General features: G+C 40.6%; 1 protein-coding gene across 3 annotated transcripts in view; it reads left to right on the top strand.

Moving 5' to 3' along the window:
* The window catches only part of hip1 (huntingtin interacting protein 1), a 320161-nt gene that overhangs the window by 171032 nt on the left and 124938 nt on the right, over positions 1-24191 (top strand). For all 3 annotated transcript variants that reach the window (XM_072243134.1, XM_072243136.1, XM_072243135.1), the window contains 2 exons: positions 2062-2118; positions 18519-18599. In XM_072243134.1, the coding sequence (XP_072099235.1) occupies positions 2062-2118; positions 18519-18599 (138 nt within the window). The remainder of the gene's footprint in view (positions 1-2061; positions 2119-18518; positions 18600-24191) is intronic.

Raw genomic sequence — 24191 nt, 5'->3', positions numbered from 1 at the left:
GAGTTTAACAGGTGTCATTCGTTCATCAGCATAGCTAACGTTATTTAAACTAGCTGGCTAGCTGCTAAGGAGCTACTCTATTGCAGACATCCCACCTCTCCCGGGAGTCTCCCGCAAATTGATGGTGCTACCTCCCTGAAATGAATTTTTGCAGGGTGGGATGTCTGGTTTTAGTCCCACCTTCTGTGAATGTAAATATAAGATAGAAAATGTTTGTTTAACTTCTCTGCTATTTCTTAATTTGCCATTTTTAATTCCTGTGTTAACTTCTAAAGGATTAATCCTTACTTTCCTTTTTATGGAGACCTTCTACAAAATGTTATTTTGTGTCCATGTGCATCCCATTTTACTTCCTCTTCTTTGGTCAAAACCTAAGGCCACAAAGAGGAAAATGTCCTCCGAAAATTGCAGACGCCCTTCAGCTGATAGAAGCATTGTATATATTGAATAGGTGCAAGGGAAGGAAAGAATGAAGGAAGAAAGGGAGTGAAGAGAGTATATAGATGAGAGTGAGACAGGAAGGCTGAATGCATGAGTCACCTGGGCTGTAACAGCTAAATTTGGTGGGTGCCTTCGACATACTGCTTGTTACCGAAACCTCACACTTGGAACTTGCCTGATTTTGACAGGTCTGGATGTAATGGCCTCATTAATATTTCTCATTTCTCACTTGTCAGTTTTTTTAAACAAGAAATTGCTGGCTTAACAGGCTATTAACTACATAATACTGAAATTGAATACGTTGATAATCCACGACACTGCTGCATTGTAAAGTGACAGGTATCCTCATTTATGTAATTAGAAGTTAGTAAGCAACTCATAAGAAAACTTTTTATACTTGAGCAGTGAATCTAACTGGAGTTAACTGTGACTGGGATGGGCATTGTCCCAAAGAAGTCCTCAAGGTCACTGGTGTATGCCATGAAATTTGTTGACTTTGTGACAGTACAAAACAATACGTAATATTAGGAAGAAAACTGAATTACAGTATATTTCTAAAAAAAAACTGATAGGGGGTTCTTAGTGATGGATGACACCTTTTTGAGGCATTGCTCCTTAAAGATGTCCTGGATACTATGGAGGCTAGTGCCCATGATGAAGGTGACTACGTTTACAACTTATCACCATTGGATAGGAGAGCTTAGAGCTAGTCACTAAATAATTGTTTGGCTTATGGAATCAGATGGCGTACAGTGTCCTGGTTCAGCAGGTGAACAGTACCTTGGGTTTCAAATTCACATTTTGAAGGACCTTATTTTCTTCTGCAACATTTGTCTTGGCTGTGGATTGAATCCTCATTCTGAATCTAACGAGAGCCCTTCAACATAGCCTTATTTCATTGTTTTATGGTGATAGATTGGTAGAGAAAGGCTGATGGTTAGGAAGGACCATATGTGTACAGCTGATAAGCCTGGAAAAGCAGAATCTTGTAGCAATTGTTGATTAATCATTCCTCCTAGCATCATCCTGTGTTATAACTGCTGTTCTCAACTCACCGTCTGGTGTTCCACCATTTGTGAATGGGAATGAGCAGATTTGGTCTCTCTGAAGTTGTCTCCAACCCAACCTCTGCCAGTGTAGGTGGTGGTGTGACTGGAACAAAAAGGTAAGTGGTAGACAATGTTTTGAGAAGGTTATCGTGGATGAGATGTCTGAAGCTTTTGTGTATCTAAAAGTTTTTGGTAATTTAAGTAGAAACCCAGTGAAGTTGACCTCTCTGGAATTGATTTTTTTTCTAAATGGGGAAACTTGCTTTCTCATTGAGCCGGCTCTTAATATAAGTAAATTTGCTTCCAGGACCACTCCTGCTGACTTGCAACATAGCAATGAAGAACAGTAAAATTTGGAAGCAATTTGTTGCTAATTGTAGATAGACAGAGTGGGGATTGCTTTCTCTGCGGACAACTTGTGTATTGGGATAATCTCGTGATCTGAAGTGTTGTGATGCAGTAATATTATTATTTCTGACTGTATCTGTACTGAATATAATATGTTTTTGGTTACAAAGTTAAATAAAATAAAGTGGTTATTGAGGATTTTCTCCTTTCCATTGTGCTATAGGTCCTTCAGGACTCCATACGATACAAGAATGAGCTGAGTGACATGAGCAGAATGTGGGTGAGTATTTTGGAACTCTTGTTCGTCCATTCATTTGGTGTCTGTGCTTTGTAAAGCCAGTGTTACCAAGTCTATCAATGTAGCAGTTACAGGCAATTATTTCAAACCTTTAAAGTCATTGGCAATTAGAGAATAAAGTGAGACATTTGGAACTCTAGGTGCCATTGGATGTCTAAGTAGCGATGTTTTATAGTGCGTTTGAAATGAGGAAGAGAGGATATGTCATGGAAATTTATTAAAATAAGTCCAGAGAATTGATAGAGTAAGATTATCAAAAGGGTTCAGGTGAAGCAAGTTAGCTTAGGAGTTGGAATGGAAGATGTACATATTACAAATACATGTGAGAATGTTTTTGAAAATCAACAAAATGAAATCAGTGTGTCGAACCACTTGAAAGTAAGGCAGATAATTTAGATGGTGGTTATAAAAGTTATAATTTCAGAAAGCGCCTGGCTTTTACAATTTAAGATGGGGATTTGTTTTGTACGGAGCTTGGGAACTGTGGAGAAATTATTGGTCAAGTGTCACGGGGGGAGGGGTTGAGGTCAGCACGGCTTTGTGCAGGGCAAGTCATGCCTTACTGTCTTGGTGAGTTTTTCAAGCAGGTGATGAAGATGACTGAAGGTGGAGCTGTGGATGTTGTTTACATGGATTTTAGTAAGGCATTTGACACTGTCCCTCATGGTGGGCTCATTCAGAAGATTAAGATGCATGGGGTCCATCGTGACTTGCCTGCTTGAATTCAGAATTAGCCTGTACATAGAAGGCAGGGTAGTAACCGATGGGGTTTCTTCAAGGTGGAGTCCGTGTATAGTGGTGTTCTGCATGGATTTGTACTTGAACCTCTGCTATTTGTGATATACTTAAATAAATGACCTGGATGAAGAAGTGTATGGGTGGTTTAGTAAGTTATCAGATGATGCAGTGATGCAAAAATTGGTGATTTTTGTGAATAGTTTAGAAAATTTCCAGAGAATGCAGTGGGATATAGATCTCCTTTTTCATTGTTTTGCAGGATTCCATATGACACAAGAATGAGCTGAGTGACACGTTTTAAAGTTCAAAGTAAATTTATTATCAAAATACATGTATGTTACTATATACTACCTTGAGATTAATTTTCTTGAAAGTATTTGCGGGGGGGGAATAGAATTTACAAAAAAAAAGTATAGGTAGACTGATAAAGACTGACAAACAATCAGGGTGCAAAGGAAAACAAACTGCAGATAAAAATAATTACTGAGAACATCATTTGGAAAGAATCCTTGAAAGTTTCTGTAGGTTTGTAGAATCGGTTCCGTGTTGAGTTGCATGTAGTTATCCATGCTGCTTCAGGAGCCTGATGATTGTAGGGTAATAACTGCTCCTGAACCTGGTGCTGTAGGACCAACTCTTCTGTACTTCCAGCCCTATGGCAGTAGCGAGAAGCGGATGTGGCCTGGGTGGTGGGGGTGTTTGATGATGGATGCTGCTTTCTGGTGGCAGCACTCCATATAAATGTACTCAATGATGGGGAGGGCTTTGCCTGTAATGGACTGGACTATATCCATCACTTTCTGCAGCTTTCTGTTCCTAGGCATTGGTGTTTCCATCCTAGGCCGTGATACAGCCATTAATGGCAGATGGAGTTTATTCTGACCAAATGTAAAGTCTGGCATTTTGGGAGATGAAGTGTAGAAAGACAGTATTCTGTTAATTGCCAATGTCTAATACTAGAGAACGTACGTTTAAGGTGAGAAAGTATAAATTCAAAGGAGATGTATGAGGCAAGTTTCTTTTTATATTGAGAATGGTGGGTGCCCAGAATGTGCTGTCAGAGGTGGTGATGGAAACAGCGAAGGTACCAGCTTGGACAGAAGATTGGTTGATTGGAAGAAGGCAAAGAGTGGGAATAAAGGGGCCTTTTTCCGGTTTGCCGCCAGTGATGAGTGGTGTTCCGCAGGGGTTTGTGTTCAGTTAGCTACTTTTCACGTAATATTTTAATGATCTGGATGGTGGAATTAATGGCTTTGTGGCCAGGTTTGCAAATGGAGGAAAGATAGGTGGACAGATAGGTGGACAGCAAGTAGTATTGAGAAAGCGGGGAATCTGCAGAAGGACTTGGACAGATTCTAATGCCGTATTTAAGTTTGTTGATGACACCACTGTTGTTGGCTAAATCAAAGGTAATAAATCAGCATGTAGAGGAGAGATTGAATGGTGCCACAACAACAACATTTCACTCAGCTGACTATTGACTACAGGAGGAGGAAGCTGGAGGTCCATGAGCCAGTCCTTGGGGATCAGAGGTGGAGAGAGTCAGCAACTTTAAATTCCTTGGTGCTATCATCTCAGAGGATCTGTCCTGGGGTCCAGCACAGGAGCACATGCAAAGATTTGAGAACGTTTTGACGAACTTCTATAGATATGTGATGGAGAGTATACTGACTGGTTGGATGCAACATGGCATGGTACAGAAACATCAATGACTTTGAACAGAAAAGCATACCAAAACTATTGGATACAGCCCAGTCCAACACAGGTAAAGATTTCCCCACGTCTACAAGGAGAGTTGTTGTGGGAAAGCAACATCCATCATCAAGGATTCCACCAACCAGGCCATGCTCTCTTCTTGCTGCTGCCATCTAAAAGGAGGTGTAGGAGCCACAAGGTTCAGGAATAGTTATCACCCCTCAACCATCAGGCTCTTGAACCAGAGGGGATAACTTCTCCCAGCCCAACACTGAACTGAGTGCACAACCTATGGACTCACTTTCAAGGACTCTACAACTCATGTTCTTGATATTTACCTACTTACCTACCACCCCACCAGCCTCCGGGTCCAACATATTATTCTCCGTAACTTCCGCCACCTCCAACGGGATCCCACCACTAAGCACATCTTTCCCTCCCCCCCACTCTCTGCATTCCGCAGGGTTCGCTCCCTACGCAACTCCCTTGTCCATTCGTCTCCCCACTGATCTCCCTCCTGGCACTTACCCGTGTAAGTGGAACAAGTGCTACACATGCCCTTACACTTCCTCCCTTACCACCATTCAGGGCCCCAAACAGTCCTTCCAGGTGAGGCAACACCTCACCTGTGAGTCGACTGGGGTGATATACTGCATCCGGTGCTCCCGATGTGGCCTTTTATATATTGGCGAGACCCGACGCAGACTGGGAGACCGCTTTGCTGAACATCTACGCTCTGTCCGCCAGAGAAAGCAGGATCTCCCAGTGGCCACACATTTTAATTCCACATCCCATTCCCATTCTGACATGTCTATCCACGGCCTCCTCTACTGTAAAGGTGAAGCCACACTCAGGTTGGAGGAACAACACCTTATATTCCGTCTGGGTAGCCTCCAACCTGATGGCATGAACATCGACTTCTCTAACTTCCGCTAAGGCCCCACCTCCCCCTCGTAGCCCATCTGTTACTTATTTTTATACACACATTCTTTCTCTCACTCTCCTTTTTCTCCCTCCGTCCCTCTGAATATACTCCTTGCCCATCCTTTGGGTCCCCCCCCCCCTTGTCTTTCTTCCTGGGCCTCCTGTCCCATGATCCTCTCGTATCCCCTTTTGCCAATCACCTGTCCAGCTCTTGGCTCCATCCCTCCCCCTCCTGTCTTCTCCTATCATTTTGGATCTCCCCCTCCCCCTCCCACTTTCAAATCCCTTACTAACTCTTCCTTCATTTAGTCCTGATGAAGGGTCTCGGCCTGAAACGTCGACTGCACCTCTTCCTACAGATGCTGCTTGGCCTGCTGCGTTCACCAGCAACTTTGATGTGTATTGCTTGAATTTCCAGCATCTGCAGAATTCCTGTTGTTTTCTTGATATCTATTTATTTTGTTTTTCTTTTTTTGTGATTGCACTATTTGGTGTCTTTTGCACATTGATTGTTTGTCCATCTTTATTGTGTGCAGTTTTTCATTGATTCTGTTGTGTTTCTTTGTATTTGCTTTGAATGCCCACAAGAAAATGAATCTCAGGGTTGTATATGGTGACATTATGTACTTGGATAAATTTACTTTGAACTTTGATGAGCAGGATGGGCAAACAGGCAGAATGAATACATTGGAGGGAAGGCTGTGGTCATGCAGCATGGTAGAAGGAATAAAAGTAGCTTGTTTCCTAAACACAGTGAATTCAGAAATTGTAGGTACAAGAGGACTTGGGAGTCCTGGTGCAGGATTCCCGAAAGACTAATTTGCAAGTCGAGTTGGTTGTAAGGAAGGCAAATTGCAATGTTAGCATTCATTTTGAGAGGACTAGAATATTAAAACGAGGATTTAATACTAAGGCTTTATTAAGCATTGGACAGATCACACTTGGAGAAATGTGAGCAGTTTTGGGCCTATGATATGAATAAGCTTATGTTGACGTTGGAGAGGGTCCAGAGGAGGTGTATGAGAATGATTCTGGGCGTAGAAGAGGTAATGTATGAGCAGTGTTTGATGGCTCCAGACCTGTAACTGATGGAGTTTAGAAGAATGAGGGGGGATCTCATTGAAACCTATTGAAAGCCCAAGATAGAATGGATGTGGACAGGATGTTCCCAACAGGGGGAGAGGCAAGGGCTTGAGGACACAACCTCAGAATACAAGGACGTCCTTTTAGAACAGATATGAGGAGGAATTTCTTTAGCAGATGGTGGTGAACCTGTAGAATACATTGCCGCAGACAGCTGTGGAGGCCAAGTCATTGGGGATATTAAAAGTACAGATTGATAGTCATGTGTGAAATGTTATGTGGAGAATGGGGTTGAGAGGAATAGTGAATCAGCCGTGATTGACAAGCAGACGATGGGCTGAATGGTCTAATTCTCCTCCTGTGGTCTTTCTTAAAATGCAGATGAATGATAGACAAGGACAAGTGGAAGTCTAAAGTTTTCTTTTGAAATTGGAGGAAGATTAACTTCAATGATATATAAAAGGCCATGAAGCAGTATAACAAATATTAATATATACCACTGTAACAGAAAAATGAGCGCAGGGGAAGGAATCTGATGGGAGAGGAGAGTGGACCATTGGAGAAAGGGAAACAGGTGGGTCCTGGGGAGGTGATAGGCAAGTGGGAAGAGGTAAGAGGTCAGGGTAGGGAGTAGAAGGGGGGGAGGGGAGTTTTTTTTTACCAGAAGGAGAAATCAATATTAATTCCGTCAGGTTGGAGGCTACCCAGAAAGAATATAACGTGTTGTTTCTCCACCCTGAGAGTGTCCTTGTCTTGGCACAAGAGGAGGCCATGGACTGATGTGTCAGAACAGGAAAGGGAATTGGAATTAAAATGTTTGGCCACCAGGAAGTTCCGCATTAGACGGTTGGTTTGGAGGTGCTCGCCAGTTTATGACGGGTCTCACCAATGTAGCGGAAGATGCATCGGGACCGCCAGACACAGTAGATGACCCCAGCAGATTTGCCGGTGAAGCATTACCTCACCTTGGGGTACCGTTTGGGGCCCTGAATGGAGGAAGTGAATGGGCAGGTGTAGCACTTTGACCACTTGCAGGGATAAGTACTGGGAGGGATGAATGGACAAGGAAATCATGGAAGGAGTGATACCTGTGGAAGGCGGAGAGGGGGGAGTGGAGGTAAAGATGTTTGCTGTTCGGATCCCTTTGGATGTGGTGGAAGTTGCAGAAGATGGTGTGGTGTTGGATGCTGATGCTCATGAGGTAATAGTTAAGGTTAAGAGGAACTGTATCACTGTCAAGGCAGCAGGAAGATTGGGTGAGCACGAATATTCGGGAAATGGAGGAGATGCAAGTGAGGGCAGGATCAATTGTGGAGGAAGGGAAACCTCGTTCTTTGAAGAAGGACAATCTGTGATGTCCTAGAGAGGAAAGCCACATCCTGGAGCAGATGCAGCGGGGATGAAGAAACTGAGAAAAGGGGATAGCATTTTACAGGAGACCGGATGGAAAGAGGTATAGTCAAGATAACAGCAGGAATCGGTTTTTTATATATGTTGATAAACAGTTTCTTTCCAGAGATGGAGACAGAGATATTTGGAAGGGGAGGAATATGTCAGAAATGGACTAAGTAAATTTAAGGGTGCGATGGATGTTCGAGGCAAAGTTGCTGAAATGGACAAGCTCAACATGGGTGCATGAAGCAGCGCCAATGTAGTCGTCAATGAAGTAGAGGAAGAGTTGGGGAGTACTACTGGGGGTGGCCTGGAACATAGATTGTTCTACATAGCTAACGAAGAGGCAAGCATGACCGGAGCCCTTGCGAGTGCCCATGTCCACCCCTTGAGTCAAGGAGCCAAAGGAAAAATTGCTGAGCGTGAGGACCAGTTCTGCCAGATGGAGGAGGGTGGTGGTGCAGGGAAACTGGATGGTTCTTTTATTGAGAAAGAAGTGGAGAGCTTTAAGGCCTTCTTGATGGTTGTATAGGGACTGGACATCCATAGTGAAAATCAGCTGGTCAGGGCTGTGGAATTGAAAGTTAGTGAGGAAACCGAGGGCATGAGACTTGTTGAGGATGTTGGTGGGAAGGGACTGAACCAAGGGAGATAGAATGAATTTGAGGTAGGAGGACACAAGTTCAGTGGGGCAGGAGCAGGCAGAGACAGTCGGCCTACCCGGACAGTCAGGTGTGTGGATCGTGGGTCGGAGGCAGAAGCGAGCATTGTGGGGTAAGGGGACTCTGTGTTTGGTGGCAGTGGATGGGAGATCTCCCGAACTGATGAGGTTAGTGATGGTGTTGGAGACAGTTTTCCGATGGTCTAGCGTGGGGTCAGAGAGTCACAGAAAAGTGCAGCATGGAAACAAGCTAGGCCATGCCAAACCGTTTAAACAGGTACTTCCATTAACCTGCATGGAGCCATAACCCTCCCCATCCCTAGCATCCGTGTACTTCTGCAAACTTCTCTTAAACGTTGAAATCGAGCTTGCATGTACCACTTGCACTGGCAGCTCGTTCCGCACTCTCACAACCCTCTGAGTGAAGAAGTTTCCCTAATGTTCTCCTTAAACATTTCACCTTTTACCCTTAACCCATGACCTCTGGTTGTAGTCCCACCCAACCTCAGAAAAAGCCTGCTTGCATTGTACTATGTTCCAAGGAATAAAGTCCTAACCAATTCAATTTTTCCTTATAATTAGGTTCCTCCAGTTCTAGCAACATCCTTGTAAATTTTCTCTATACGCTTTCAACCTTATTTACATCTTTCCTGCAGGTAGGTGACCAAAACTGCACACTATACACCAAATTATTTCTCATCAATTTCAATTTGCCCCAGATGAGGAATCCCAAGGAGAGCCAGGCTGAGTAAAGTAAGCTGAGGGCTAAAATGAAAAGGGAAATAAGGTGAGCAAAGGGTATGAGAGGGGAAGGATAGTCAATGTAAAAGCAAGGTCTAGGCAGATAATAAAAAGAAGAACGTAGTTGGTTAATGTAAACGAAGTGAACAGCACATTTTTAGTATGTTGGAATAAATACCATTCTTTTTATAAGGCACAAGATGCTGCTAAACTCTCTGTGGAAAGGGAAGTGATAGAGATAACAGATGGGGTGACAATTGATGAGACAGTGCTAAGCTGGCTCTGCTCAAAATAAAACAGTCATCTGGTCTTAATGTGATACACACTTGGTTAGGTGTTCAGGGTTGATAGAGCAGGTTTTAAAAAACTGATCTAAATCAAATAGTACAAGGAAGATGGTTAGGGAACATGCTTGCCAAAGGAGTGGAAGAGTGGGCAAGGCAACTGGAGATAAAACTATTTTACCTTGGCTATAAGGATATTTTTCTAAATTCTATTCAGGGAAACATTATTTACTACTTGGACTGAGCTAGAATGGATTTGTTGAAGGTAATAGTTCAACTGATCTGACGAGTGTTTTGATGACATAGCACAAAGTTAATGAAGAGATTGCAATAGATGTTGTTTTGAGGATTTCTACAAGGTATTTGAGTAAGTCCCAAACAAAAGTTGCTCTGCAAAACTGAAGAGCATGGAATTAAAGAGACACCAGCACAAATAGGATGGTTAAAGGCATATAACAAACGATAAATCGATGGTGCTGTTCTTCCGCTGTTAATCGGGGATCATTAAATATTTTGTGATATAGTAATGATGTAGGCATTAGTGTTAGGTTTAAGTTTTGGAATGATAGCTTTTGGAATTTTGATATACCATGAAAGAAGAACAAACAGGCTTCAGAAAGTTATAGATAAGATTTGGTGAATGAGTAGATGAGTGGCAGACTAAGTTTACTATTTAAGTTAATGATGTTGACTAAAATCACATGGTTCTCAGAGTGTGCAGGAATCTAGGGACATGGGTATATAATTACATAAATCCTTGACAGTGGAAGAATGTATTGAGAGTGATTAAGGAATATGGGATCCTCTGATTCATGGAGGCATAGAGTGAATGAAGTTATTGATTGGCCACAACTGCATGAAATTTTGGTCATTCTATGAGAGGAATACAGACGGACCAAGCAAAGGCTTGCAAAAGATTTACCAGAATGGTAAACCCAAGAGATTCTGCAGATGGCTGAAATCCAGAGTAACACACACACAATGCTGAAGGAGCTCATCAGGTCAGGCAACATCTGTGGAGAAGAATAAAGAGAGAATGTTCCAGGCTGAGACTCTGTGGGTGATATCAGCAGTACCTTTAGACTGGAGAAGTTGGGGTGTTCTTCACGGAGCAAAAAAGATTGGGAGGAGCTTTGTTGTGTGCAAGTTCGTGACTAATTAAAGTTAAGTAGAGGAACGGTTTTCCCATTGTGTTTCAAGGATGAGAACAGATTTCAAACTTTGGGCAACAACTAGAAGACTTTAGGAAAATGTATTTTCTTTGTGATAATGCTCAGGGATTCATTGCCGTAAGGGAAGTGGAGGCAGGTTCACTGAGGGCTTTTCACAGGAACTTGGATGCCACTTGAGAAGAGTAACCGAGAGGTCTGTGGGGAATTGGGCCAGATGGGATTACTATATTGGAGCTATCACAGATTTCATGGGCTGAATTGCTGCCTCTGTGATCTAATAATTCTATGATTCTGCGGAGAAGTTGAGCCTGAAGATGATAATGCATCAATTAGTATGAGCTAATTATTGTTGCCAACTGTGAGAATTGGATAGAATTATGAGTCTGAGGGACTTGGTGTTTGGTTTGAAATTTGTCTGTGAGACGAACAGAAAATCAAAGGTGGTCCTAACCTGAGTGGGAAGCGATGAAGAGTATTGATATTTGGCATTTGTGCCAATCTTGGCACTTAAACAGAGGCTTTAAATGTGAATAGCTTGATTAATTAAGTAATTGGATTATCTGTTTTCAACGTTGCACTTCGTATTTGTGAAGCACCTTTTATTTTTTGAAATGCACTTGGGTGACGGAATTTTATTTCATACGTATGATTTAGTGGTTAAACCTACTTGGCCATTACGGTATTATGTTTAACTCAATGAAAAGGAGATAGACATTGGTATTTATATATTTAAGATCAATGCTACAGAGGTCACCTTGTTATTCTGCCTCCTGTCTTTAAAGACAGGATATTAACATACATCATAGTCATAGTTTGAAAGTAAAATATGCTGTATTTCACATGTGCTGGTAGATTATTTGGATATGAAAATTTCGTGAGCTGCTGCTATCCAAGTATTAGTTTAGGCAGTGCAGACTGGAAAGTGTATAAATTTTTGAAGGAGGTCGTGTTCAGTTGACTGCTGTTTAGAAGCTGTTTTGTTTAAGGAACAAAGACAAGCTTTGTTAAAGGTTCTGTAGATGTACTCTTGTGGCTTCAGCCTGATCATCTAACTTTGTAATCAGTGGTTGCTTATGAATCCTGGTATTGTTAAAGCAGCCTGGGCAACTTTTAACTTGTATGAAATTGCATAAAGACCTCGGTTAATGAAAAAAAGGCATCAGAGTCCCGAGCAGAAAAAAGTTGAATAACTACGAAGGACAGAAAAAGGGAGGATTTGTTTGCAGTGGTTATCCTAAGCTTTGTGATTCAGGATTGTTAATGTGTTTGGGAAGTATGAAAAGGATATTTCTGAACATTTATGACTGATATACTTTGTTCTATTGTTGAATAACGTAATCTTTATTCATGTTCATTTCAAAATAAAAACATCAGGCTATTTCAATGGTTATTGGTTTTGATTTGTGAGTTGACATTGTGTACCAAAATGACTGAAAATGTAGGACGCACCCATGCAGTTCTCAGAATGTCACTCACTGCACTTGTTAGTCACGGGGGCACGTAAAGCAGATGCTTGCAGGAATTGCTGTGACAATGTGGGAAAATGGTGACAGCAAGAGTAGCTATATATATATATATATATAAAAAAAAACAGGGATCATAAAAAATGTGCACGCCCTTTGTGTCAGCTGTAATGTCTGCCCAAGCTGATTAGAACGATAAGCCCACTATCTGCCCACTGGCAGCCATGAAGCAGTATCACAGCCTTTGCAGGGCGGGGGATGGATGAAAGACAATCGTTCATTATTTATTGCACAAGTGGGACACATTCTGTTTCCACAGATGGACTCATGGTTCCTTTCCAATCTGTACATGTACTTAAAGAAATAAAATGGTGTCAAATATGAAGTAGGCCATCTCAGTCTGTTCAGAGTGCTGTTTCAATTCTTATTCAGTGTAGTTGCATTTTTAAAATTTTGAAGTTCACCACATTCTCATTGTAATTATGAAATGGTATGCTAACCACTGTGGTATCTTAACTTCAGACTGTTTTAACTTAATTACAGTATGATTTAACTCTACAGAATGTTTTCTGTGTATGTAGGGTCACTGATGGATAATTGAGTCATTGTAGAATAAGAAGGTTTCTGCATTTCATCCAATGTCCAGTGATTGAGCTTGCTGAACTAACTTGTGCCTTTAGTAAAATAGAAAGTGGGTTTTTTTTTAAAACCTTAGAAGAATTGATATGAGTTGAATTAAAAACATAGCACCAGATAATGAAGTCATCTTTTAAATGTTTCTATCGGGATTCACAATGGAATTATTTCCTGCGGGAGTACTCTCTTCAGTCTGTTAGGTCATAAATCTTTCACTGCTCAGACATTCCACTGTGTGACTGGTATCTGTCAGAAATCAGATGAAACTTGTTTTGGGTTAAATGCTGTGCTTGTGATTTAAAAAAAATAAGATAGTTAAAATAACTGAGCCCACAACACACGCACTCTTACAGCTCAAGCATTCTTTTTATTTTACTTGTGCACAAGGAGAACAGCATGGCCCCGTCACCCACACTGTTCTGAAGCCAGGACAGGAAACTGCTATTTTTACACACAATTGATGTTACTGATGTTGACCATTTGGTGAATTGTATTTGTTTGAATTCTTTCTTTGCAAGATCAACTGCCATTCACAATAAAGGTGTTAAGAATCGATCGAAGCTTCAAGCTGACAACCGATAATATTTTGAAGTTAGCAAAGCAATTATTCCTGAGTGTTTCACATACTCCTGTTATTCCTGTCTCGTCCTTCTCTGGCACTCCTCCTGTGTAAAGGGACACTATGTTTAGGAAGACCTTTCCAGAAAGTTCTCACGAAAGAGGCCTCACTGGTCTGGCTTGAGTACACACTGCCACAGTTACATGGCCTAGCTCGTGTAGTAAGCAGAGGTTTCTCACTTGATTATACCTGTTCAAGCCCATCCTTGCCTAGGTATTGTCCATAACCCTTGCCTTACCACAACTTCAGCACTTGAATACTAAAACTCAAAACAACTTGAATAATTCATAATGCATATTTAACTCATTATCGTTTTGTTCAGCGAAAAATCTCTGCAATCTGAGTTTGTAGAATTCAAGATTTTTTTCTTGTTTTTTTTGCCCTTACTTTGAAAGGTAATTTTGAAGAAATTCACGTGTGAATTAGAACAAAATTTCTTGATTTAAGCCTGAACACGAGATAGACTACTTTAAAACTGTGTGTTCAGTTTGAAGTATTATGTTGCTTTGCCTTTTTACTGCTGTTGCAAAATTTCAGTTTTTGTTCTCATTTATACTGAATGAACAAATGTTAGATTGGGCCAAAGGACAAATGTGGCAAAACTTGGCTTTGGTGTTTTTGATAATTCCATCAGAATTTTGGCGTTGTCTCTGATTCCTCCTGGGAACTCCAGTTATGCGGGTGGGTTGAATTTGGATATGGTTTGTTTCCATGGAGAATATAACATAAGACCACTAGCACTTGTCCAAACTCATGAACGAAAGTAAGCTCTCTGAAGTCTGAGGAAGCTACTGTAGAGCTAAACCATAGCAACAAGTAACATATTCATTGCCCAACCTGAGGTCACAGCAGTCTATTCTTATCTATAGATTCCTTTTAAAAACTTAAAATCTTGGAGAGGGAAATGAATTTGATTATCCTGATCTTTGTGTTCACTTGTTTATATTGTATTCTCTTTTTATTTCCATTATGAAAACACTTGCACCCTCTTCAGATGTGGAACAGATTTTGCATCTCCTCATGTAGTTCAGAGTAAATAAGAGGCACAGGGAGAGCATGAGAAAAAATTGGCAGCAAACACAAAGAGGAATTCAAAAATAGCTTATTAGAATGTAAACAGGAAAAAGTGTTGCAAGAGGAGAGGTGGGGTGGATCAAAGGTTTAAAAAAAGGAAATATACTCATGAAAGTGCAGGTCATTACTGAAGTATTTAAGTACTTCGCATTAAGTTTCATGAACGAAAAAGTTGTGTCTGGAATCCCAGCAAAACAAAACGAGGTTAAGATTCTGCATGGGACTCAAAGTTTGAGGACTGGGAAATTGCAAATGTTGCATGCTTGTTTAAAGGGTGTTGAATAAAACCAGTAGATAGACCAATCTGTTTAACCTTAGTAGGAAAGTCTTAGAAACAATAATCAGATAGAATTGGAAATAATTTTGTTTGATTAGAGAAAATCTGCATGGGTTTGTTAAAGACAAGCTGTTTAACATGAGTGAAGTTTTTAGTGATAAAGTGGTTGATGAGCAGATATAAGGAAAGACAATATTAATTTGGACAAAGATGTGGTTTTCAAATGGGAAAGAAACCTAGCAAGACAGAAGTGTGCAGTGGAATACATGATGACAAATCCACCAATAGTAGGTTGGAAAGTAAAATAGTTGAAATTACAGAATCAGGAAGGGGAACAGTATTGGAACAAGCCCTTTGGCCCATCGAGTCTGTGCAACTATCAAGCATCCATTGACACTAATCCTGCCATATCATCATCATCATCATCATCATTATTATGTGCCGTGTCGTATAATATGGGTGATGATGGTCTATGATGATGATTGTTCTTGGCAAATTCTACAGAAGTGGTTTGCCATTGCCACCTTCTGGGCAGCGTCTTTACAAAACAGGTGACCCCAGCCATTATCAATACCCTTCAGAGATTGCCTGGTGTCAGTGGTCGCATAACCAGGACTTGTGATAAGCACCAGCTACTCGTACTGTTTCTGACCATCAAGTAGTTTCAACATCCTATAATACAGACACTGCTTTCACGCTGTAGAAGACTTGTCAGCATAGAGCATTGCTCGTGAGTCAGTCAGCCTTCAAACCTCTCAAGGACTTGAAGCTTTCTAAAGATCAGAAACAATGATCAAGATACGATTAATTACCTTAAAATTTTAATAGCTAAAGCAAAATTCTTAAATGGACTAGTTATTCAAAATATTTATGTAGATCAATTAAGTCATTACATGAAAATTACAAAATAGCTTTGTCCTTTATAGCTGTACCTCTACATTGCAACTAACAGACTCGCCAAATCTAACACAGCACCACTGGAATTGCCAGATTCTCCATCCACCACCTGTTGCCATGGCTTCATGTGACCCTGATTGGGGTTCTAAGCAGATGCTACACCTTGTCCAAAGGTGACCTGCAGGCTAATGGAGGGGAGGAGTGCCTTAGACCTCCTTTTGGTAGAGATGTACTGTATCTCCTCCCTGCCACCCAAAACCTGGTACCTACTGTAAACTGGCTTATTCTTATCTTGACTCCCATGAATTTATCCTCCAACCCCTATTGAATTGTAATGTCTGAATATTGACGGAATGTCTGAATGCTCCCAAACTTGCTGGCGATTATCATTGGGGATTTGTATACTGTAAAATCTGAACCTGCTACAGATCCTCAACACTTAAGTTGGAGAATCTGGCAATTCCAGTGGTTCTGTGTTAGATTTGGCGAGTCTGTTAGTTGCAATGGAGAGGTACAGCTATACAGGACAAAGCTATTTTGTAATTTTCATGTAATGACTTAATTGATCTACATAAATATTTTGAATAACCAATCCATTTAAGAGTTTTGCCTTAGCTATTAAAATTTTAAGGTAATTAATCGTATCTTGATCATTGTTTCAAGTCCTTGACAGGTTTGACAGCTGACTGAGTCACGAGCAATGCTCTACGCTGACAAGTCTTCTACAGCATGAAAGCAGTGTCTGTTATGTGGGATGTTGAAACTACTTGATGGTCAGAAACAGAAGGAAAAGATAGCCAAGACTTTTGCTTTCCGATATTAAATTAAAAAAAAAATTTAAACTATACTTTAAAAGCTTGCCTTAATTCAAACAATTACGATATCCACTAAACTTTCTTCACTACAGTTTCTTGCATTTAGTTGAGTGTGAAAGCTCTCTGCCCCAAACTCAACCTGACACAGCTCATTTGAATAGATTCTGCAAAACAAGTTATGGGGAATCTTGGGAGCATCATATTTCTGCACAGGTTTCCATGATGATCCAACACTGGAATGAAGTGGGAAGAACTAGCTCCAGCTGTTGACCACACCTTAAGGACTTCCATGTAAGGCAGAGAACAGCTGGTGTTTCCTTGCAAAATCTGGGATTTTAAATCTGTGCGTTAATGTATTTGGCATTATTGAAAGCATCTTGAGATCTGATCTATGTGTCTTGTGATCTTATGATACACTGGAATAGCAATGTATTATGAATAGTTATAATGGAGTCATTAGTGACAAGAGGTCAGAAGTCACAGATCTAAATAATCATAAATGCCCTTTTACTGAATGTTCTTTGAAAGCTTATTTTTTTCCTTGGAAGCATGGCTGTTTTGTGACTTTAAAAATCTTGAGATAAATTGTAATATTCGGAATTCTGAAATGAATATAGAAATCTCAGGAAATATGGAACAGATCTCCATCTTTACATCTGTTTATACTTGCATAGAACCATTAATGAAAGCTGCCTCATCCAAGCATTATCAACTGAGATTTAGTGAGTGTGTTCCTGCTATGGAGCCTAAATAGCTGATAATGGTAGAGTAAAGAAAATGGGAAATGTGTAAGAGTAACTTTGGAGGAATGCCGACTATCCCTGCAAACACTGTTGATGACACTTTATATCGTCCTGTTCCATACTGAGCTGCCAGTATTGTTATTACTTTTGATTACTTCATTTTCCTCCACATAACAATCTTTCTGGAATTTTTGGACACTCAATGTTCCAGTAACTAATTGTGTTCTCCTGTAATTCTTGTTCTATTACTTGTTAATTCTGGGCAGCTGCAAATGTACTCGTGATTGTTTCCAAAGTTGCCAATGTTTTCTCTTTCTTTTGTCCGGGTGACGTCTCTTATTGGATTTGGATTTTGCCGGACCTGCCTCTGACTTTCCTCAGTGGCCAATCTTAAAATGTGGACTGAGACGAACCCTATGTCGCTGATTGTAATTGAATGAGCTGTTCAAGGTATTACAGTTGAAAAAACACACACCAACTGTTAGCTGGTTTGAAACTTTGCAGAAGGATGTCACCATTCTTGCAGAATTACGGCCGAAGCTGACACTCCAGCATCCTCTCGTCTTGTATTTATCATATTTTCTCAAAACATAGAAGACCCTTCATACAATTGAGTCTCTATTAGTTCTCACAGCATTAAATATTTTCTTATAGCCTATTCTCTCTTACATGATCATCAGCTTCTGATTCTCTTGCCACCCACCTACACCAGGAATAATTTTTATTCGTCAGTTAATCTACCAACTAACACACCTTTAGGATGTGGGAAGAAGCCAGTGCTCTCAGGGTAACTAGCAGTCAGAGGAGAATACACAAACTGCACATAGACAAATTCTCTGGTCAGGTAACACGGGGTACTTCCTAATTCTGGCTACCATTACCATATTGCAAACAGGAATACTTCCTAGTTAATCTTCACTCACTTCCCCTCTCTGCAGAGCAACTTGGAGGCCAGTCGAAATCCTTTGACTGACTTGGCTGAGGTTGGTTAACTCAGCTTGATCTCAGAGGAACAAGTGACATCTAGTGAATCAGTGAAAGTACTGAAAAAGTTTTGTAAAGCGGCTGTTAAGATACACCAGCATTCAAATTGTACCAGAATTATTTTCTGGGCTGGATCATTTGCTGAAGTCTAATTTGTTTGTATTTTAAATTCTTTTCCCCTAAGGGCCATTTAAGTGAAGGTTATGGGAGACTGAGCTGCATCTACCTCAAACTACTAATAACAAAGATGGAATTCCACAGTAAGGTAAGTAACTTCTCTGCCATTTCCTCATTTACAGTGTGTTTCCTTCCATCTATTAAAGGAGAAAATCTTAATTGAAAGAGAAACTATTTGGAATCAGAAAGCCCTTCTCAAAGTGCAAAGTAAATTTATTATCTGTGTGTGTGTGTGTGTGTGTGTGTGTATGTCATCATATATAACCCAGCGGTTCATTTTCTTGTGGACATTCTCAGTAAATAGAAAGAAACAATAGAATCAATAAAAGACCACAACCATCAAGATGGACAAATGGCTAATGTGCAAAAGATGACAAACTATGGAAATACAAGGAAAAAACCCAATAAATGTCGAGAACATGAGATGAAGAGTCCTTGAAAGTGAGTCCATAATTTGTGGGAACAGTTCAGTGTTGGGGTGAGTAATATTGAGTAAAGTTATCCCCTCAAGTTCAAGAGCCTGATAGTTGAGGGATAATAACTATTCCTGAAGCTGGTGGTGTGGGTAACTGAGGCTCCTGTACCTCCTTCCTGATGGCAGCAGCAAGAAGAGGACTTGTCCTGGACCATGGGGTCCTTGATGATGGATACTACTTTCCTGTGACAACACTCCATGTGGATGTGCTCAATGGCAGGGAGGGCTTTACTCATGATGGACTGGGCTCTATCCACTACTTTTTGTAGACTTTCCCTATCAAAAGCATTGGTGCTTCCATATCAGGCTGTGATGCAACTAGTCCAATATACTCTCCACTGCACATCTCTAGAAAGTAGAGTCACTGCTCTGCTTTCTTTGTAATGGCACTTGCATGCAGATCCTCTGAGCAACACTGAGGAATTTAAAGTTGATGACCCTCTCTACCACTGATCCCCCAATGAGTACTGGCTCATGGACCTCTTGTTTTCCTCTTGAAGTCAATAATCAGCTCCTTGGTTTTGTCGACATTGAGTGAGAGGCTGTTGTTGTGGCACCACTCAGCCAGATTTTCAATCTCCCTCCTATATGCTGATTCATCACTACCTTTGATTCTGCCAACAATAGTGGTGTCATCAGCAAACTTAAATATGGCATTGGAGTTGTGCTTAGCCTCACAGTCATAAGTATAAAGTGATTAGAGCAGGGGCTGAGTACAGAGCCTTGTGATGCATCTGTGCTGATGGAGACTGTGGAAGAGATGGTGCCAATCCAAATTGACTTGGGTCTGCAAGTGTGGAAATCGAGGATCCAATTGCAGAAAGGTGTATTAAGGCCTAGGTCTTAGAGCTGATTGTTTGGTTTTGAGGGGATGATAGTATTGAATGCTACGTTGTAGTCAATAAAGAACATTCTGATTTGTGCATCTTCACTGCCCAGATGTTCCAGGATTGAGTAAAGAGTCAGTGAAATGACATCTGCTCTGACGGTAGGCAAATTAAAGCAGATCCAAGTTGCTTCTCGGGCAGGAGTTGATATGTTTCATCACCAATCCCTCAACACACTTCAACATAGTGGATGACAGACTGATCATTTGAGACAAAGGTGACTTTGGGTTTTTGCTCTTCTCAATGAACAAGGCTGTTGTAGATGAGAAACCTCTTGCAATGTCAAACTGGTAATTCATATTGCATTTCATTCCAGAACTCCTGAAAGCCTATTAATGGCTATTATACAACCCAATATAGTACTTGATTTGAATGCAGCAAGTTCCCATACACAGCAATAATAAATGCCTGGTTTGTATTCAAGGTTTGCTTGTCAGGGAAATCTTTGGCAGGACACATGGACTCTTATGATATTTAGTGTTTATGTGAAAAGGTGGCTGGGACATAGGTTCTGAATAGCATCTTAAGTTGCCAACTCACATACTGCATTTCTGTACCTCAGTGTGTCAGTCGGCATAAGGTGACCTGAGCCAATGGATTTCAGTTGGTGATAACATCAGGAGATTCTGGAATGGGATTTATGAGGTGTACCAGCAACAGAGGTCATGAGGCTGGCACAAGAGATTCTGCAGATGCTGGAAATCTTGAGCAACACAGAATGCTGAAGATACTCAGCAGGTCAGACAGCATCCATGGAGGAGAATAAACAGTCGATATTTTGGGCCACTTACCTTCATTGTGATGATCTTGGCCAGAATTGTTAACTGTTTATTCCCCTCCATAGATACTGCCTGACTTGCTAAGTTCCTTCAGTACTTCATGACAAGTCATAGGGTGTTGGTGAAAACAAGTTCATGATTCATTTCAGGGAATTGGTGATCCTGGTGAAACTTGTATGCTGCAGTGAGCAGGAGATGCTGAGGCTTTATTGGCTCATGCACTCGTATATAGTCCAGTCTAATTATGTTCCGGTTGGATAACCCCACTTTAGTTCAGAGAACATATCTCTTTTGAAGCATCTGCTATTTATGTGAAATGAAACTAGTTAGTTACCAGGAACTTGATAAATGAATAGCATGTTATATACAAAATTCAAGGGTTCAAAGTGCATGTGTAAATAAGGTACATTTATTGTCAAAGTGCACTTACAGAATCCAACTCTGAGATTTGTCCTCCCACAGACTCTCAGAACCAAGAAACACCATGGAACCCGTTCAAGGGAACATCAAACACCCAACGCTTGAAAAAATAAAAGATTGCGCAAACGGCAAAAACGAGCGAAGAACAGTGAATATCAAGCATCAAACCAAAAGTCCAGCAGTATTCCGTTCAGTTCAGGCTGCACACACAGAGCTATTTTCCCACTGGGTTGTGCTGTCCATTTGTCCAATCCACCCAGAGTGGTTGCTTATTACTGGGTTATGGTTCAGTTTGCATCAGAATGCACCTGGGATTTTGGCCAAGTGATGTTTCTGTGCAACTTTAAATGCTGAGAAACATCATATAAACCTGTTCCTCTGCATGTCTCACAATGAAGACGTGTGGTCTGCAGTCAGGATAGACTAGCTTGCAAGCTCGGAAGTGGAATCTCAGTGTTCTGCTTTGTCTTTGGCCATGGATGTGACTTGCTGCAGACAGAGAACTTTGTCTGAACCATCAAATCACAGCCGATGGACTCACTTTCAAGGAATCTTCATCTCATTGCTCATTGATTTTTTATTATTATTATTATTACTACTTCCTTTTTGCACTTGTACAGTTGGTTGTCTTCTGCACTCAGCTTAAACACCTGATTTGGGTAGTCTTTCATTGGATTTTCCATGCAAGGGCATTGGTGTTTCCATACCAGGCTGTGATGCAGCCAGTCGATATACTCTCCACTACACGATGTTTGTAGTGGAGCAGAAACATATAATCATCAAAAATTGAATGCATAAAGAAGCAGCATTAGAAAGAATCATTCCAATCATGCTTTAGTCTATTAAAAAAACATGAAAGTGTTACAGCACCTGAGCATTAAAAAGAACTGAAAGCTTTACATGCTATTTTAAGCTCATTTAAAATAATTACCCCTCCTCAACAGTACTTAAATATTCTTCGTAGAAGGGCACAAATTAGTTGAAAATTTCCCAAATAACACTTCAACACGGCAGATTAGCGACTTAAGCACCGTGAGATATCCCAAGATCATGAAAGACAGGATAAAATACATGTCTTTTTTCAATAAAATTGTGCACAATCTGTCAGGCTAAACAAGGATAAGAAATACGATAAAAATATCCAGGAAAGAAATGAGGTTGCTTTGGAAAGAAACTTAAAATTCTGAAAGAGAAGCGGAATAAAGTCCAGTCAGACATTTGACTTTATGATAATAAATTAAATCAGTAAATTACCAAGTGATAAGAACCACAGAAGAAACATTAGATGTTTTTAATTCCTGGTAGTGTTTGATATAACATAAAGCTCACTCTTAGTACCAGTAATATATTTCTAACAGTTTTGCAGCTCAGCGGAGAGAGCTGCTCCCTCTCAACGGCACCCCTGCCTGTTGCAGAGCCAGGACAGATACTTGACACAAATCTGCAACAGCAGAACTTTTCCTGCTGCTCCATCATCTGAGCCCAACCACTCACCACCAGCGTCAGAATGCAACCACCTGCTGCCACTGTAAACAAATTTGTGAATGGAATTTCAGGAATGAAAACTGCACAAATAAAGGCCATTCTTAATGGAGTTGGCACATGAGATTCAGAACCTCAGTTTAATCCTTCCGAGGATGGCTCTGAGTACTGACAGGGTTACCTGTGTCATTAAGCTTGCAACTGGGTGAAAACGGAGCGAGCCCAGTCCACAAGACACAGCTGGGCCATACCCACATGTCCCACTTCATCACTTTGAAAAGCCTTAGTACTCAGTCATAACCTAGGATAACTCTTACTAGCTGCTCCATTGAATAAGTAGATAACTTCATCAAATAATGCTGAACCATCAAATCACAGCAGATGGACTCACTTTCAAGGAATCTTCATCTCCTTGCTTATTGATTTTTTATTATTATTATTACTTTTTGTACTTGCACAGTTGGTTGTCTTCTGCACTCAGCTTAAATGCCTGGTTTGGGTGGTCTTTCATTGATTCTGTTCATAGATTTATTAAGTATGTCGACAAGAAAATGACTCTCAGCATTGTATATGGTGACATGTACTTTGTTAATAAATTTACTTTGAACATTGAATGATCTTGCATTATCAGATAACAGTTTTGTGTCTTTTTTGGCCATTTATTTTTAAGCTTTCTATGTATTAAGTCACACCATTGTCTTAAGCTTTGAAAAATAATGAAGATTGAGGTTTTGTTCCATCCACTTTTAGATTTTTCTGAATTTGCAATACATTGCTGAGATGTGTGCCCTTATCGCAGCTGTTTACAGGCAATTTTTAAATGTAAAATAATACACAAATCACTATTTGGCCAGCTGCCTAAATTGCTCCTCTCTGGAGGCAGTTGAAAGTCAACCACATTGGTGGCTCTGCTGTCACGTGTTGGTCAGACTAGGTAAGGACAGCAAGACTTTAGAGTTGCTGGAGACCTGAGGTAGCCAAGTGACAGGTTACAGAAGCCAATTCTGATCCTTGCCACAATCATATGGTCAGATATCGACGATAGCTCTGGTTTCTAAGTGGAAGCGCTTTATTTTCATTGGAAGCGCTGTCATTTCACAAACTCAATTTAAAAAAGAGAATATTGCATGATCATGTGATCTAGTGTGTTTAATCTCTTGCACATTTTTGCTTTTAAGGGTGGTCATTTTTTGGCACATGATGTGTGTTGTATTTGACACCCGTTATCACCAAGATTGGTTTGTTGAGAATAAATCTGGTGTTTAGGGCTTGTTTGGCTGTAAATGAAAAGCCCTTTGCATGTGGAAAAATGATGCCTCTTGTAGTGGAGGGGTTATACCAGCAGCTGAAAGCTGAAACCCAAAGGGAGATCTACGTACTAAGAACAAGTCATGATAAGAAAATGTCTGGAGATGTTAATCAGAATGAAGTGACATGCCATAAGCCTTTTTCAGGTTACAGGAGATATTTGTGGCCCAAGTTCCCATGGTATCACGTGTGTGTGAGCCGAAGTAATCTTCCTGGATATTTTTCTGGAAATTTCTTAGCCTTGTTTAGTCTTAACAGATTGTACACCAGCTTTTCTTCTCTCATTGAAGACCATCCTCCCATTGGAATTGACACCCAACACAATGGAT

Source organism: Mobula birostris, chromosome 25 (assembly GCF_030028105.1).
Source record: "Mobula birostris isolate sMobBir1 chromosome 25, sMobBir1.hap1, whole genome shotgun sequence".
Classification (NCBI taxonomy): domain Eukaryota; kingdom Metazoa; phylum Chordata; class Chondrichthyes; order Myliobatiformes; family Myliobatidae; genus Mobula; species Mobula birostris.
The sequence above is the reverse complement of the archived record's forward strand: the minus strand, read 5'-3'. Positions and strand labels throughout refer to the sequence as shown.